At 37.3% G+C, this 18067-nt stretch overlaps 1 protein-coding gene across 1 annotated transcript in view; it reads left to right on the top strand.

The window, feature by feature from the left end:
- The window catches only part of LOC306882698 (Golgi-specific brefeldin A-resistance guanine nucleotide exchange factor 1-like), an 86762-nt gene that overhangs the window by 4809 nt on the left and 63886 nt on the right, over nt 1-18067 (top strand). The window contains 1 exon segment of the mRNA XM_079437529.1: nt 1063-1129. Within this exon segment, the coding sequence (XP_079293655.1) occupies nt 1063-1129 (67 nt within the window).

The raw sequence follows: 18067 nt of genomic DNA, 5'->3' as shown, positions 1-18067 counted from the left end.
GAATGATGACAGTATGACATCAAAGATAAGAGAGCAGACGGATCCTATGCATTCGAATCGCTCTCGCGGTACTTTGATGTCATACAGTTATCATTCTGCGCAGCGCTGCTTCAAGTCAAACGCGCCTAAAGACAGGGTCACATCACAGTGGAGTCAGCTGCCTTAATCGCGGCTTGTGTACTGCAAACACATATGAGCTTCATCACTGTATCGGTCACGCGACTCTGTTCCCCTCTCGGGCTTGAACTGATGGTAAAACTAAGGACATTATTAACTGTCTTTACATTTAGTTTGAAAGATGAAGCTCGTGATTATGAAAGGAGCGTTACATTTCCGATGAGTGCTTGTGGTGTTCGGCCAATCATAATGCACTGGGCCAGTTGGCCAATCGGAGCAGTCTGCACTTGTCGGAAGGAGGGACTTTGTAGAAATCAATGCGTTTGAGAGAGGCGGGGCATAGTGGAACTTCAATAATGTACAGTATTTGAAAAATAATGTGTTTTTTGAACATTTAAGCATGTCAACATATTCTGTTACACCAAATACACAAAATAGGCTAATGATCTTTATAAAAAGCATCACATGACCCCTTTAATATTTAATTTAGGGATACACTGAAATTGATAAGCAGATAATTATTTTCATGTTATGGCTGGTATTAAAATTCTACACCATTTTAAAGCAAGTAAGAATAAAATATAAAAAATCAGTTGTTTTAATGCTACAAGTGAATTTAGGCATCACAACATAAAAAAATTATATAAAATGTTAAATATGTATGTTAAAGATTTGCTTTAAGTGATTTTTAGATGATGGCAAAGGTAATCTAAATGTGATAACAGGAAATTAGCATGCATAATTAAATATCGAAAATCAACCTTTATAGAATACCAAATCACTGATTAATGGAAAATCTGTAATATTGGCCAATACTTGATGTGGTATTAATACAATGCATCCCATATTTAAATAACATGAAAATATCAAATGATTTTGTTTAGAGAAATCATAACATGCCAAATTGTCACTGACTGGAATGACGATTTTCTCATTTTTTCACAGGATGAAGAACAGGACCCACTACTCAACAGCTTCAGCCACTTGAAAGAGACCCTCAATAACATAAAAGGTTAGACCAATCAAATTCAGGATTCCAGTAGATAAGTAATTAACTAAGTTATTGAACAAGGTGTTTGGACAGGTTTCTGTCATTTTTGTAGTCCATTTATCTAGCTTCTTAATAGTGTAATAGCAACTGTTGAAATGCACTTTTCTCCATCAGTCTAATTAATACAGATTTGGTTGATAGAAGTAAAAAAAGCACAAACAAAGGCATAAGCTGCATTCTGCCAAAGCACAATTTCTTCTTTTCCTTTATTTGAGACTCGAATGAAGCACGTCAGGCAGGATCAAACTAAACTGACTCATTTAGCATTCGCAAAAGTGCTTCTTTCCTGCTACAGAAGGAAAGCATATTTAACCAGGTGTATGATAAATTTCCTCTGAGGAAAGGGATGGCCTTTTCAAATCAGTCAATATTATCTTTCTCAATGTCTTACTATTGGGCTCTTATGGCACCTCATAATTTTTGGGGTCCCATTGAAACTATGTCAGTGTTTGTTCATCTAGTTATACAAATGCCTCTTAATGAATAGGACAGCTAAGGTAAATGTTATGCTGTGTTTTTATGTAATTGTTCCTCTGTTCAAAAAGAAATGAAAATTCTTCCTTACTGTGATGTTCTTGAACTAAATATAATTATAGGGGCAGTCGTGGCCTAATGGACAGAGAGTTGCACTTGTAACCCAAACGACGTGATTTCAAGTCTCAGGTCCGGCAGGGATTGTAGGTGAGGGAGTGAATAGCCAACACTCTCTCCACCCTCAATACCACGACTGAGGTGAGACCCTTGAGCAAGATACCGAACCCCCAACTGCTCCCTGGTCGCTGCAGCATTGGCTGCCCACTGCTCCGGGTGTATGTTCACTACTGTGTGTACACTTGGATGGGTTAAATGCAGAGCACAAATTCTGAGTATGGTTCACCATACTTGGCCAGACACCACTTCCCTTTCCCTTTCCCTTTAAAAGGGGTATTGTAATCAGTTTATAACTAATGTTGAATGGAAATTCCTACTATTTGATTGATTTTAATGTTAAAATAATAATTTTATTAAGTCATGACAGCTGGTTGAAGATGACTTTTGAAGGCAAAGTGAATCACCAAATAACTTAAGAGAGCAATTCCTATTATATTTTACTATAAATTGCTCACATATGACCACAACAGTGACACCTATGGTTTGTTTACAGAATTACAGTAGAATCTTAAGGGCTTATGAGTTCAAGTAACTTTAATGAGTGTGATGACTGATTAAAACAAGCCCTTTAGACTGTCTTTTGGGTAAGAGGGGCACAAACTCTCGACTAACATGACGTCCCTTTGGTAGCTGAAAGTCCTGCTGAGCATGCCAGCCTGATTCATCATAGTGAATTTCAGTGCGTATTAATGGAGGGGTGTGAGTTGATGAGATGTGCAGCAGCTCTCTACTCTGTCTGCATGTCGTCATGCCTCTGTAATGGAAGCCCTGGACAGGGAGTCCTCTCTCTGGAGAATAGTGCTGTTCGGAGATGGACAGGAGCGGCTGTGTCTGGACACAGGGAGAAATCTGCTAAACTCCCCCTCTGACCCGCAGCAAAGGCCTTGTTAGTTCTCTTGCGCTGTTGAGAAAGTGTTGACTTTCATTCACCTACTTAATAGTCCTGCTTAGATGATGCTTGTTTTCCAAGCCTAGGTTCACTACTGTTCAAAATTTGGGGTCAGGAAGATCTCTTATGTTCGCCAAGGCTGCATTTATTTGATAAATAGCAGAAATATTTAGAAAAATTATTAAAATGTAAAAGACTTAATTTACATTGTAAAGCATCTTAAATGTAATTTATCCCTGTGATGCAAAGCTGAATTTTTTGCCTTTTTTTTTTCATTACTCTTTACTTCAGTGTCACACGATCCTTTAGAAATCATTCCAATATATATATTTCTTATTCTTATTACTATCAATGTTGAAAACAGTTGGTTATTATTTTTGTGGAAACCAAGATTATTTGATGAATAGGAAGTTTAACAGCATTTATTTGAAATGAATATCTTTTGTAGCATCATACATGTCTTTACTCTAACTTTTGATCAGTTTGCTGAATACAAGTTGTAAAAAAAAAAAAGAAAAAAAAAAAAACTTACTGATCCCAAACTTTTGAATAGTACTCTTGGATGCACAATAATGGGTCAAGTTATTTCTGGCCTATTAAACACATTCATTTGATTTACAGACTTTACCTTACTGCTTTGTTTTACTATTTGTATCTTAATAATGGATTCAAAAGAGTAAGTGCTTAGTGAGTGTGCATAAATGTTGTCTAATGCCTTTTCAAGAATGATAAAGTAAGTTGAATTGGGTTCATATTATATTGCCAGTGTTTTGGCTCATTGTACTGTGAATTAAATTTATGTGTGTGTATCTTAAATGGTGTTGGGTGGACTTTTGTAGCCCAGCTGTCTTTTTAATGAAAGCCTAGTAATTCCAGATACATTGTGGCCATTTTATCTTAGCCAACAACAAAAGATACCGCTGAAGGAAATGTGGATTAGCCCTAAAGGTTTACTAGCCACTTTCGCTGGCTTGATAAAGGTTTCATTCTCCTTCCTCTGCACCAGTCGTTTGATTGGCAGGCACATGTGCCGTATGGCGGCAGAGTGCAGCTGGAAGTATATCATCTGCAGTTTAGGTTGGGTAAATATAGCAGGGAGGCTTGTCAGTCCGGGAGATAGATTGTTCTGGGAAAGGAAATGCTGTCTCTCGTTCCACAAAAAAGTGTTCTCTTCTTGAATAAGGCCATTTTTGTATTTATGAAAAAGAGTTTCCTGAATTTAGTACGTCAGAAACATGTTCATGCTACCTCACCCACACGTGCAGTACACCTGAATCAAGCAGTTAGTGTGGTTGTAAAATGTGCTAAACAAGACTAAAGTTTTTTTTTTTTTTTTTTCTCCACAAAAATCGAATTTGCATGTTGGCAAAATTCTGGAAATAGGCTTTCTGTTTTAACAGGAACATAGGTTACATTTTGTTACAGATGCCACAAGTACTTTACTTTTTTTAAGGACGTACTGAAGTCATCGCTTTTCGAGTGTTCGATTAGTCTCTTGTCTTGGAATCTCAAGCATGAAGGTGGTGACAGCAATGATCCATTTCATCTGGTGTTATTTGCACAAGAGTGAGCTGCGCTTAGTTGCTGAGAAGCAGGCCAAGGCTGATTCTGCAGACTTTTGCCTTTTCTGCCCTAATTTTGGGGAAAGTTATATAGAATGATTTTAGATGTTGTAAAATATGTTAAAGGGACATGTTGCTTAAGAAGTAATTTAAATTGTGTAGTAATTTCTTCTCCCTCTTGTTGTTCTAAACCTGTTTGACTGACTTTATTCTGTGAAAAATACGTTTTTTACCGTGTCTCAGCCAGGGTTTGTCCATACAATGAAAGTCGGTGGGGTCCAATTTGTAAAGAAACACATACAGAAAATATTTTGCTCTTAAAGATATCTGAAATCATTTACAAATAAGTCCAAATATGTTTATATGTTCTCTAAGTTTTAATAGAAAATGGATAAAATTACAGTAGCCTTTTTTTGTGAAATATATAGAATAAACATAAACGACAATAGCCCACTGTAGGCAGCAGAAGCCACTCGGATGTTCTTGAATGAAGCTGCCATTTGTACATTGAAGCTGTACATTGAATGAAGATGTCTCACCTGCTCATAGTATTCACTTTTTATACACTAGTCAGCCTGAGCCTTAGTCCTTTAAAGCTTTGAGTCTTCCTCAAACCCTCCCCCTCCCTTCACGTCAAAGGTCAGGTTTTTTGACAAGTCTGCAGAGGAGGCAGACAGACTAAATCCTCTCATTTTTATTCATACAAATACAGGTTTAAAGATGCCACCCAGTAGATCCAATACCAGAGCTTTGTTTGATTGACAACTCTCTCACTTACCCTGTACTCCTAGCCTTTCCTCTCGTTTGGTTTTCAGGTACTAAAGAAATTCCTCTTCTAATAGGTCAGACCACACCATCCGATGACTGGATAGCGACTGAGTTTTGTAGTAAACATCACGGTGATACTTTGATCGCTGGTTCTTTTCAGGCACTTTCCGTAATCTCTTCATCTCCTGAACAAAGGGCTGTGGAGGAATTCTTTGACTGTCTCTTCTTGATTAAGAAATTTGCAATGCCTTTGACAGGTCCTGAGTACAGTATTTGCAAATTCTTGTCTCCATACGTATGTATATTTGAAACTATACTTGACATCTCAACCTGCGCATGTTAAATATTTTCTGCTCGAATGGTTGGGAGTGTTTTCCCCAAAGTTGCTAAGCTATTTGGAGCAATCAAAATGCATTGGATTTGTAGTAGGAAATTATGGTTTGCTTAAAGAAAAAAGCTAAATTTTTGGACCCTTTAAATTTTTTTGCACCATGATTTTATTTGAATGACAGTTAAGCACACATTCCTCATTCTTTACATTTAAACAATGGGGTTCAAGATTAAATTATTTTATATCATAATGTTCATTGTACTGCCTTTAAATTAATTCAATTATAATAAAAATGCACAAAAAATCATAATCCAAAATTCAAAAGATGTATTATGATGAGAATGGGGATTTTATTGCCATGACTGTAACAGTGAAAAAAGTCTTAATGGTTCTAAAATGGGCTTTATTTTCTAAATGTTTTGTATAATAGGCTATATCTCCCTTTTTTAATTAGCCAAGGGGTAATCAGTCTTACTATTCATATTCAAATTAGACCAGCCTACCTTTTTGTAAACAAATTTAAAAAATAATGACCAGTCTTAAAAAAAAAATTTAGATGACTAACTGTTGTGCAGCCGGCCACTGGTGTCCTCTGTTTCAGTCTTAACACACGCATGTAAAGTGAACTATAGCTCAAGGTCAAGTGTGAACCGTCTCTGGCTCACAGCTGTGCCTGTGTGCTGGCGTCCCAACAAGGGTTTCTCCCGGGGCACATGGGAATATTCTCCTCATCTGAGGACCTATGGACTCCTCTGCCATTTGATATGTTCATGTATATCATACCTAGATGATCTGTTAGAATGTGCACAAAAAAAGAGCAGAGTCATAATTTAGATCAGACTGACACAAATGCAAATATGTTTACTTACCATGGCAAGTGGAGCAAATAAATTCCCTATCCCCTTCAAGGGAAGGGAGAGGAAAGAAAACATGAGGGTCTGCCACTCATGTCCTTGGTAACGTCATCTGAGATTGCAAACAAATAAAGTAGAGTGTGCGTGTTCTCAATATCAATGTGATGAATGCTTCTACAGGGAAGTCACTTAGATTTAAAGTTACAGAATAATATAGGCCGAAAGAACAGTAATGACTCTTAGGGCGGATATTAAGAAATAAATTATTTGTTTTATTTCTTTACAACATGTTCTGTTTTTTTCAGTTGAGTTAAGGTGGTAATGTAGTCAGCCTCACTGAATTCAGCTTGAAGGATGGGTCATGATGATAGGCAAGTTGACAAGTCGTATCAGCAGTAATTGGTCACTGGAGCAGCCTTGATATTTGCCTCATGCTGATATTGCACCATATTGTGATACATACGTAATATCCAAATTATTTTCGTTAACCTCTATTGCTAAGCTGAAGGTTTAAAGGCAGAGTTACTGTCCCGATGTGAATGTCAAAGAGATGAGATGACCTAACCTGGTGAATAGTGAGAGGTTCACTGGAAGGAATTTACAACTGCTGTCCCCTGAGGAGAGAGGCCTCCTTCCATTACGCCCAATCTCCTGTCCTGGGTTTCTATCAAAATTCTGGACTGTCTCTGGCTCCTCTTCTCCACATTGATCTCCTGTCCTAATGAGAGATAAGAAGAGAACACTTGCTAATGTTTTAACCTTGTAACTAATACCACACATGTCTGATATCTTTGTGTTGACAAGCCTAAATAATTGTCATGAGTAAATTAAAAAATTTTTTTAATGATTGTTAGTGCTGTCACAATTAGCATGTTAACACATGCAATATATTTTTTTCTATTTAACGGGTAAAAAATATTTAACACAGTTAATGCAGGGGCAGAGCTAGGGTTGGGAACCCCACTCACAACTGCTGCTTCTGTTTTTTTTCTTGACAAGAGTTACGTTTATCTTGACGAACAATGTCTTTAAGACCACATCAAACAAGGGGCTTTTCAGACGCGCACTCCAACCTCAGCGCCAAGCGCTAGTCAAACAAGCATGGAAAACAATCCGGTGACAGGGAGCTTCAGTAGAACAGCAGTGAACTGCGATCAGTCGATGCGTGTCAGAGCTGCGTCAGGTTCAGCAGCGGCAGCTCTTAACGTAATGGCAGCCAAAATAACCTAATACCCCAGCTGCTGTAATGTCTGTTAATCAAAGAACTAAAGAAAAAAAAAAAAGGAAATCAATAACTTTTGTAACTTTTTGGATTCATCTATATTTAGAATTTAGTGTTTGATAACTTTATTCAATTTCTGTATTCCTACTTGCTGAAGGGCACAGGTAGCTAAATATGATATTTATTATAATGGGTTTGTGTGGAAATTGTTATAAGTTCACTAAAGTCTAAAATTGATAGCTATCAATTATACTCTAATGTTGAATGGCTATAGTCAATGGTTAAATATTTAGGGGTAAAAAACATATTGGTATCAGTGATGCTCACCTTCAGTCATAAAAAAGATGCCATTAAACATATATTTAAAATATAATGTCTTTGTTTCTACATTAATTTGAAGATTGAATGTGAAATTATTGCAGTAGTAAAGTATATTTAAAAACTTCAATGTTAGGTGGGATTCATTTCAGAATTTTTTAATCGATTGATGGCACTAATGATTATGTATTATAAATTGAGAAACCTCACTCAAGCTGAAGTATTTAAGGATTACATTTTTAAACATTAAATTATTTTTAAATAATAAATTTTAAATGTTTGTCCTAGCCCCTGTTTATTATGCAAAAACATCCAACTATTAATTTTTAGGTTAATTTGTTTATTAATTTGCCCCAAAACATTATAACGCTATTTGCATCGTCTTGATTAGCTTGATACAGTAATATTGGCTCAAGAAATCGCTCATTTTCAGGTTTGCCTCAAGTATATTGCATTGATGCAAAAGAGACTGGTTGGAGATGCCTAACAAAAAATTAATTAATTAAATTTATAAGACTGCAGAAACATCTGGTGCTCAGAATAATAGTAATTTATGATAAGAAGGCAAACTGACTGGCTATTTTAAATAATTTTTTATCAATGAAACTTTTTTTCACAACTAATTTTGTCAGCTATTAATACGTTGAATATTTCCATTTGGCTAAAAAAACTTAAAAAAAAAACATTCAGATGTTTTTACACATTTACTTATAATTGGGAGTGGGTGTAAATTGTTTTTCATACCAACTTACGTTTTGAAAGTTTAAATATACAGTCATGAATCCAAAAATGTACATCAGAACAGCTTTGCACATGATTTACAAAAAAATATTCTACTAATATTTCATGAAAGTGGCCCAGTGTGCGATGGGGAGTAATGTAATGTTAAAATTTAGTTTGGTGACACAACAGCCGATTGATATCGAAACTACTTAATTCACTTATGTTAGCTAGAGTCCCAAAACAAAAACTACAGCGTTTATTCTTCGAATGTAACGTTATGGTATTATTTTCCCCATTTTGTTTGTTGGGTGTTCCTTGTATTAAATGTAGGTTGCATAGCAAAGGCTTTAGTGTAGCTGCAGCGCTTGGGCTTGAATAACGAAATGCATTGCTTGAAGTCGCGCAGATGCTTTTCCGAAGGTGTGTTGAAGTGTTACTTTAGCTCTGTAAATCCACAGTACATGCTTCATATGCAAGTCATCCGTCCCTGTGGTAAGTTTAACACCCACAGCATTGTACTGGTGTCACTCAGGGTGGCAGCGTGCTCATCATGGCCTCAGTCCCGCTGTAATAAAACGCTCCATAAGTCGTGATGATGGATGCTTGTCTTTTCTTTGCCAAGCAGCAACCCAGTGCTGGTTAGTAGCTGTAAATCTGGCCAGTTAACAGTGCTCTAACCGGGGACTGACAGTCAGGGCTTAGGCCCAGCGTTAGGTGGGGATGCAACTGTTGTCCTGTTTCAGAGCCTCTCAACAATGTGCTGAGTGCACGGAGGGGCCCAGCACACAACTATTAATCATACTCTGTGCTATGAAAGGCTCACGGGGTGGGGTACGTGTGTATGGAGGAGGTGGAGGTGGCGTTGGTGGGCTGTTATGTTGACAGGAGCAGAGGACAAGATGGAGCACGACAAGCCGACCGACTCCATGCAGCATGTCCACACCCCACGACCTAAATGTCTGACTTGGCCAACCCAGTGCTTTAGAAGAAACGTTAAATGTGAACTGCAAGGTTAAAACAATTATAGGGGCCAGCGAAGTGAAATTATATACTGCTCTGTTTGAGAAAGGTTCCATATAGTGTGTTACAGGTTAAAATAGTGTGTAAGTACCTTAATGGTTATTAGCCAGTATTAGAGATTGATTTAGCAATTTACCACAATCAGTGTTATCTAATGGTCAATAAATTTGAAAAGCACTAATAATTTAATAACACTGTTAAATGTAAATTTAAGCAAATATCAGTATCTCTGGAATATTGTAGTGATTTAATTTATTATTTTTTTTTTTAAATGTGCTATTTTAACAAGACCATTTCGGTTTGCCCATTTGTCTAATTTCCTGCTTCAATGATAGATCCTGTCACCTAAACGTACTGTAGTTGTTCAACACGGCACCGAAGAAAAATTGATTTGTTCTCGAGACTCTCAAAATAGTCAAGCTCCTTCTGTAGAGAGTGGCGAAGACATGCAAATTGACTCAAGTTACACTGGCAGCTTTTGTTGTGAGGTCTGCCGTAATCCCTCATCAGCGCAGCAGATGATGATTAGCAAACAAGACTGCTTAATTACTTTCTGCCTTCTGAATTAATATTACTCTCATGTAAACAGACGTTCTGCTGATTTGAAAGCACTGTTTGTATGCAGCTTGAAATGTCCTTCAAACTGGCTTTGAGACATGAGATGCTCATGTAAGGGAGTTTTCTTCAGTGAGATAACAGACAGCATATTTTGCTTTAAGAAAATAATGCTTCTAGTAGAAACATGAAGATTTTTTGTCATTACTGCAATGTGCACATTTTATTCTTGTATTTTTTTATTATTTTCACTGGAGGCTCATTACTGTAATGCAGAGGGTTATTACAGGTTGGTGTTTAGTAGGGATGCACTATATTGGATTTTTGCCGATATCCGATATGCCGATATTTTTCAACTCATTTTGGCCGATACTGATATATTTCCTTTTGTTTAGAAACAACACCAAGTCTCTCCTGTGCAGAAATTATAAGCAAAATATTTTTTTAACAAGAACTTATTTATTAGAATTAAATAAAAAATAATGAAGGTTCTTTAACAGTACAAGTGAAGCTTTGAAAATAACTATAAATAAACTGTATCAATCGCTGCACCCCCCCCCCCCCCCCCCAGAAAGATGCAGTGTTAACCCTACCATTTTATTTTAAGATTTAACATTTGTAGATGGTCTAAAACAAGAGTTGTAAAAATTCTGAAAATCTTTTAGAGCTCATGATTTGTTTAAAAAATAAAACATATTACACATTAATGAATAAATCAGTATATATAAAATTATTTAATTTACAAGTGTCATGTTTGTGATTATTATTATTTTTGTTTTTCAATGTAAGCTATAGCTTCTGACCATCAAATCAAAACACACTCATTATTTTATGACATCAAATATTGCTTTATTTAATCAGAAAAACAGTCTAAATGGTATTTCTATAGGCTATCTTAACTTTTAATTTAATTAGAAGTAGGCCAACAGTGCCCCTACAGATTAAAACTCCTTACCGAACAGGCATTAGGACCTGGGGAAGGCTGCCGCTGCACTTGCTATTACTGTTTACTCTATCACACACCGAACGTGTCATTCTGTACTGCTTTCACAGATTAAATGCAGCGATCTAAAACAGTCAATCTAATCGTCATTCAGACAAAACTTTGATTCAAGAATAAGATACACTATGTGAGTTAATGTATTCTTCTTATCAGCAAGACATATTGGCATATTATTTCATATCAGGCCGATGCCGATATCCACATTTAAAGCCATTATCTGCCGATTCCGATATCAGTCCGATAATATCGTGCATCCCTAGTGTGTAGTCTCTTGTACCTGTCTAATGTGAGATGTCAGCCGTAATTGGCAGAAGTATTGAGTGTTTTTGTGTGGCTGTGTTGGATTGTTCTTTAATGTTCTGTTAAGCATATTCTTATGAGGTGGTAATTGGTCCGGAGTTGGGAGACTTGTGTTAGACGCCTGCTCATTTTGTTACCGCAAAAGGAGAGGGCAATGGCCCCTCATAACTCTACACTGGGAGCCGAGGACATTCATAAACTGATGGGTATTAAGGTGGGTTTTGGGCCATTTCAACACCTCTGCCTTTGTCCCGCAGCCCTTTATATGGTGACATGTTGACGGGACAGTTGGCATTTCCTAGACTGACAAAATGACCAGGTATCTGCAGTTTCTGCGAGTGCCATGTGCTAGTTTTCAATGTTCAAATCATACTGTTGCTATTTTTAACCAACAGGAGGCCGGAATAAATTTAGCAAAGGCTGAGTGGCTTAATTGTCTTTTTTAATGGGTTGTTTTTATCAGCTGTATTGTTGGTGTCTCCTGCCAGCATGATTTCACATCTGATCAATCATTTTGAAGAAAGCCATTTGTATTCCTGTCATAATAGAGAATGTGCACCAGACATGCTCTTGTATCCTCTTGAATCCCAGTAAACCAGTAAGGTGCCAAGTTAAGACTAAAAGAATGAAGCCATTTGTTTGTAGTTGTCTTTTTTTTTTTTAAATTTTCTATCGATTCTAAATGTAGATGGCTGCTACAAACAATTAAAGATGTTCTAATTAAATAATATTGAAATCATTATCGGTCTCTTCTGATGGATCATGTGACACTGAAGCCTGGAGTAATGATGCTGAAAATTCAGCTTTTCATCACAGGAATAAATTGCATTTTAAAATGTATTGAATTACAAAACAGTTTCTAAATTTGATAAAATATTTCACAACATTTTAGCATTTTAAAAATGTTTTTAAAATGTTACCAACCCCAACATTTCGAATGGTACTGTCTTTGAAGCACACGTACCTGTAGTAATAGTTAAGAAAATCAGCACATATGTGGTCACATAATCAAAGTATTATAATAGGCTTCATATAGCTTGTTTTGATTTGAAAATACACTGTGCAGGATTTTTAGGAAATTGGGTAAAGAGCACTTTATTGTCTCTTTTTAGTCAGCTTCCACATGTGAATGCTAGAAAAAGATGCAAGCTACATGCGGGAGGCATAACTGTAATTGTCACGCTGAATCTCTCTAAATCTGGCTTACGGGTAGGCCTGGTTAAATTAATACAAAGCGCCTCTGATGCTGACAAAAGTGATTTACCTTTTGATAGGTGTAAAAAGTATATCAGGCATTGTGCTTTCTGGTTTCTTACATCTGGTAAGTGTAAAGCCCCAACCAAAATAGTAATGCTAAAAGAGGAAAGGTGTGTGATTAACGTGTAACGATAGAGCAAGAGTTGAGGTTACTCCGATTTTATTGGCAATGGAGAGTCTTATGATGTTGAGAGGGTTTGCTTTTTGCAAGGCTGTCAGGCTGGAGAAATCAAAGCGCACAGCAGACCAGCAGTAGACTAAGTCCTAGTAGAGGGGGAATGGTCTGGGATGGGGGGTTTGCAGAAATAAGGGCCAATATTAGTATTTCGGAGGCAGTGCCTTGCTTGTGTGGCGTTCAGATCTTAAGCCTAGGGCGTCCCTGTGCGAATCCCAGACTGCCTTTATGGACTGAGCTAATAAACCTCTCCACACACACGCGCACCCCCCCCCTGAACACAGCTGCTTGTTATTTCATGCCCCATAAGGACCCTGTGACCACGAACATTCTAATACACATTTCTAATTAAATGGGCATTGGTGTGTGTGCATTCAAGTCCAACTGTCTTGTTTCACTCCTTGCTCTACACACACACACACACACACACACACACACACACACACACTTACACACACGCGCTCACAGACACACAGATTGACAGGCTTATTGGCGAATAAAATTCAAACCACTCTCGCTTTGGCAATGCTAGGACAAACACTCTTTCACTGTCACCCATATAGCATACACACAAAAGCTATCATTTTATGGGCAGATGAGGTTTCATGGCAAATGTTGACAGTGTTTTGAGTCGCTGTTGTTTTTTGCACTTTATATAGGCCTGGTTTATTCCATACATTCTATAGTATGTTGCATAGTTTATTTTATTCAATGTACTGTTGAGTGAATTCCTGTTTAAGTCTTCCTCCTTTATTCAACATTTTTTTGAGGAATTTGTCATTGTATCATGAAGCCAGATCTGTATTTGGATAAAGATTAAAGTGCAGGCAGAGAATACAGAGAAATTGTGTGTTATTGTAATGGTGTGTAACTGATCAAACACACTTTGCCCACATGCACACTGCAGGTAAATGTGGCTGTTACTACTCTTTTGAGTCTGTAATCCCATTCTGTAAAAGTACTGTATAGTTTGGTTATTTACACAAGTGACAACCACATTCTGCACTCAAATTCAGACCTGAAAAATCACATTAGGATTTAAACAGTGTAGGATGTACAGAACCAGTGTTGCCAAGTCCATGATTTTCCTGTAGAATTGGGATACTTTCCAGAGTATGTGAGTGGAGTGAAGCGGCAACAATGTCCCCTCCGTGCTCCGAGCATTTAATAATCACTCCGCTCCAGCTCTACTCCAGGTTCACCATTTCCCGCTCTCGCTTCACTCCTCGCTCCCTGATCTCAGGAACACCACTACGCCTTCACTCCACGGCTAAAGTATTTCAGTATGTTTGAAATATCAAAGTTCTCTTCATAACGTAGGCCTATATTAAAATTAAAATTAAAATGCAGAAAATAACAGGAGAGTTTCAAAGTGGCTTATTGGAACAATAGTGTGCAAACGTTTTTCCTGATTAACAGGTGCATTTTTTTTACCTTTTAGGCAATGTTTTTTCTAGCCTTATTAATTGTATGTCATATTTTGTCATATTCAATCGTCAGCAATGTTTTGGTGCTACTTACGAACCGCTTTTCCTGGTTCGGAGCTGGTGCTTTGGATGTCGAAAAACAAAGAACCGGTTTGAAACTAGGCTCTGGCTCCGAACCAGCACTGGAACTGCCTTGGTGGAAAAGGGGTATGCGTGGGAGCCCTGTATTTAAGGTAGCCCGTCGGGCAGGGCAGTGATACATTTTGGTAGCCCGACTGGAAAACACAATAGCCCCGGGACGTCGGGCCCCGGGACGTGTGGCGCTGTAGCGCAAGACTGTAGTTCAGCCCTCCTGATGCAATTCAAAAGAAGACACACCCAGCGCTTCAGAGCAAATGCAGCCAAACCTGAGTGGCGTTTGGATGAATATGTAAATATATATTGAGCGCTTTCCTCTCAGTAACGAAATAAACACAACAAAAACTGACAGCAGTGTGAAAGCAGCAGTTAAAAATGCATCTGATTACAACGATGTGGATGTTTGCATGAGCTCTGCAGTTCAGTTATTTACTCCAGTAAAGTCCGGTCACATCATGTTTAAAGTCCGGTCACATCATGTTTATTTATATAGTACTTTATTCAATAGCCTGTATTCAAGCAGCTTTACGGTAAAACCTGCGGTAAAGGTTTACATGAAAAACCAGAGTCAGTGTCGCTTTCAGTCAGAATTACAACTTGATTTTCTGTTATAAAGCAGCTCTCCAGTGTGAAGCTAGCTAATGATAAAATATTTTTATTAGTGGGAAAAAATATATTTCATTAAAGTGATAGTTTGGTTTACAGAGATCAAAGCTTGATCTAGCTCAGGACTGTTTTGGTTATCATAAACCTATAAGGTATTTTAAGACATTATGTTGTGAATAAAATAGTTTATCCAAAGCGTCTTATCACTTACCTTTATTTTGTTTCTTATCTATGACTTACAAAAGGAGATGTTAGACTGAATAATGTGTCATTCAGTTACTTTTTCATGTAGCTAATTAATTGGTGAGAGAGTGTCTCTGTCATCTAATTTTGTGTGCCAAATACATATATTGGTATAATGAATTGGTAACACTTTACAATAAGGTATCATTTGTTAACATTAGTTAATCTATTAATTAATTCACATGAATAAACAATGCATTTATTACATTTATGTATTAATCTTTGTTAATGTTGGTTAATAAAAATACAGTTGTTCATGTTAGTTCACAGTGCATTTACCAATGTTAAAAAACACAACTTGTGATTTTTATAAATACATTAGTAAATGCTGAAATTTAGATTAATAAATGCTGTAGAAGTATTGTTCATTTTTAGTGCATGTTAACTAATGAACCTTATTGTTAAGTGTTACCAATTAATTGTATAATAATTGTAATTACATAATATGCTTTTCTAAAGCTGAAGCGACCTTTATTTATTTTAGAATGTGTAACTTAATATTTTAAGTTATTGCAAAAGCCGAATAATCAAAGTCTACTGATTAATCAGTGAAATAATCGACGATTAATCATTCCAATAATCGTTAGATTAATCGATTATCAAAATAATAGTTTGTTGCAGCCCTACAGAACAGCAAACGCAACCACACGCTCGTCCATGTATGTCGCTTCTCATTGCTATGTGAAAATGTGTATAATTGGAACAGTTCATTGTTAGAGCTGAGCTGATGATCTGAATGAGAGAGAGAGAGATGCAGAGCATTTACAGAGCAGGGGGATATGAGGAACAGAATTGAGAAACGCTGCTTTAGAACATTGTTTTTTTGAAATTTGTAAATCCATTAGAATCGTTAGAAGACAGAATTGTGTTTCATAAAAGAATAGATTTTTATGTGAACCCCTAGTTTTCTCTTCCTCTGGTCTAAAGCAGTGCAGCATGGCTTTGCCCCCTTTGCTGCATGTTCCCGGGGGCGGTGTTTATCTGGGTTCGTTATGTCACGAACCCGGGAAGTAACTCGTTGTAGTCCCTACGAGCCGTATTTGTTGGCATTAAACTGCCATAATTTTAAAAGATGATATCTGTTTGCATTGAACTTTCAGCTTTGTAACTTTTCAGATATTGTTTATGCTCAAACAGCAACATTACACACTAACTAACATTAAAAAAGTGAAATCGTAATCAACCACCCCTTTAAACACTTGGATGTATGAAGAAGCCTAATTTTAAAAGTTTGATTTCTAGACCTGGGATAGTCATTAACTTAATATAATCTCATAACTCCGTTGACAATTTTAAAATGAATTATATCTTTTTTAGCTTAAAATTGCCGGATGTTAATGCCTCGAGTTGCTAATGTGTCTTTCATCAAAAATGGCTAACACCCAAACGGGATACACTCTTGGCAGCCAAGTTTCTTATTTACAGCCATGAGACGCCAAAACATTGCTGTGGTGATCAACATGACAACCATCACGGGTTCGAGATTGAGTCCTGTATTCTTATACAAAGTGTTTAGGGCATGTGAGCTGGTGAAGGGACAGTTAGGATGGGGTTTGGGGAAAGATATTTAAAACCTATTTAGTATGTTTCAGTATTTTTTTTTTTTTTTGTAGCTGCAGTATATGTTGTGCATAGGCATATAGTTGGCTTGAAATCAAATGTTCTGATGTTGTGATTATTTGTGCTGGTTGGTTTGGTTTACAGAAGCATTTTTAAAAAATACTTAAAGAGAAAATGAATGGGAAAAATAATTCTACCTTGATTACAGAAATGCCGTTGAGCTTATTTTGACATTTGTAGCCTTCTGTGCTGAAATTTTGAGCCTCTGGGTCTCCACTGTCAAGCTGTGGCCGTCACTCATTCCTTGAACCATCATCTTACTCTCTTCGCCTAATAAAAATGACTGCACTCTTCATCTGAAGGGGAGTGGATGGATTTTTCCTTATGCTTTCAACTTCGGTTTCTTTAAAAAGACATGAGTACTATCGTAAAACGCATGACAGATGTATGGAATAATTCGGCGTCCATGTTTGAAGAGCCCATGTGTAACCAGCATTTCATTAATCACTGTCCGTGGAAGTTGTCCATTGACGCCCATCACTCTCAATTACTCTTCATTGAAATGCTGTGACAAAGCTCAACCGTACGATTAAAGGCCTTATGCCCGTTGTCGGCAAAGAACAGAACGCTGGCAAAGTCAATAACATTCAAGCGGCCTGGCATTAAAAAACCGCTCCTATTTTAGGCCAGCAGCTGAGTTTAGAGCAGAGCTCGTCATAAAGGTGACATGGGTCAGAACTTTCTTGTCGCCATCGGGGGAGAAACAGACGCTCTCAGATGATTAAACAACTGCCAGCCATTCATTTGAAGGGGGTGGCTGCATAAATATTCAATCAAAAGAGGTGACATGTGCGGCCATTCTTTTAAACCTGTTGACGAGCCCTTCTTAAATAGAATCAGATCAGCGCCGCCGATTACAAATTTTGACAAAAGCCATCATGCTGACAGGGACAGGAGACAGTAGCTCGGGCACAGCCCCCACAGCTGACTGGGGGACATGCTAACAACCTAGGGCAACAAGGAGGTGATGACTGCTCTGAAAGCAAAATAGACCTGCTGGTACTCTGGCGTGCCAACATCCCTCCCCACGTGCTCGTGCTTTTTTTTTTTTTTTTTACTGCCTTGCATGGTGCTATCCACTCATAGACAAAGACTTAACAGCATTTGAACATAACGTTGTTAATCGGGATGAGTGATGTAACTACAAATATAGTAATAAAGGGTGAGAATATCAAGGTTTTTATGTGTATATGAGTATGTAGTAATTATTTTTCTAATAATAATAATTTTACTCTTT

This window comes from Barbus barbus (genome assembly GCF_936440315.1).
Source record: "Barbus barbus genome assembly, chromosome: 16".
NCBI classification, from domain to species: domain Eukaryota; kingdom Metazoa; phylum Chordata; class Actinopteri; order Cypriniformes; family Cyprinidae; genus Barbus; species Barbus barbus.
Note: the sequence above shows the minus strand (reverse complement) of the source record. Positions and strands in the feature narration are given on the sequence as shown.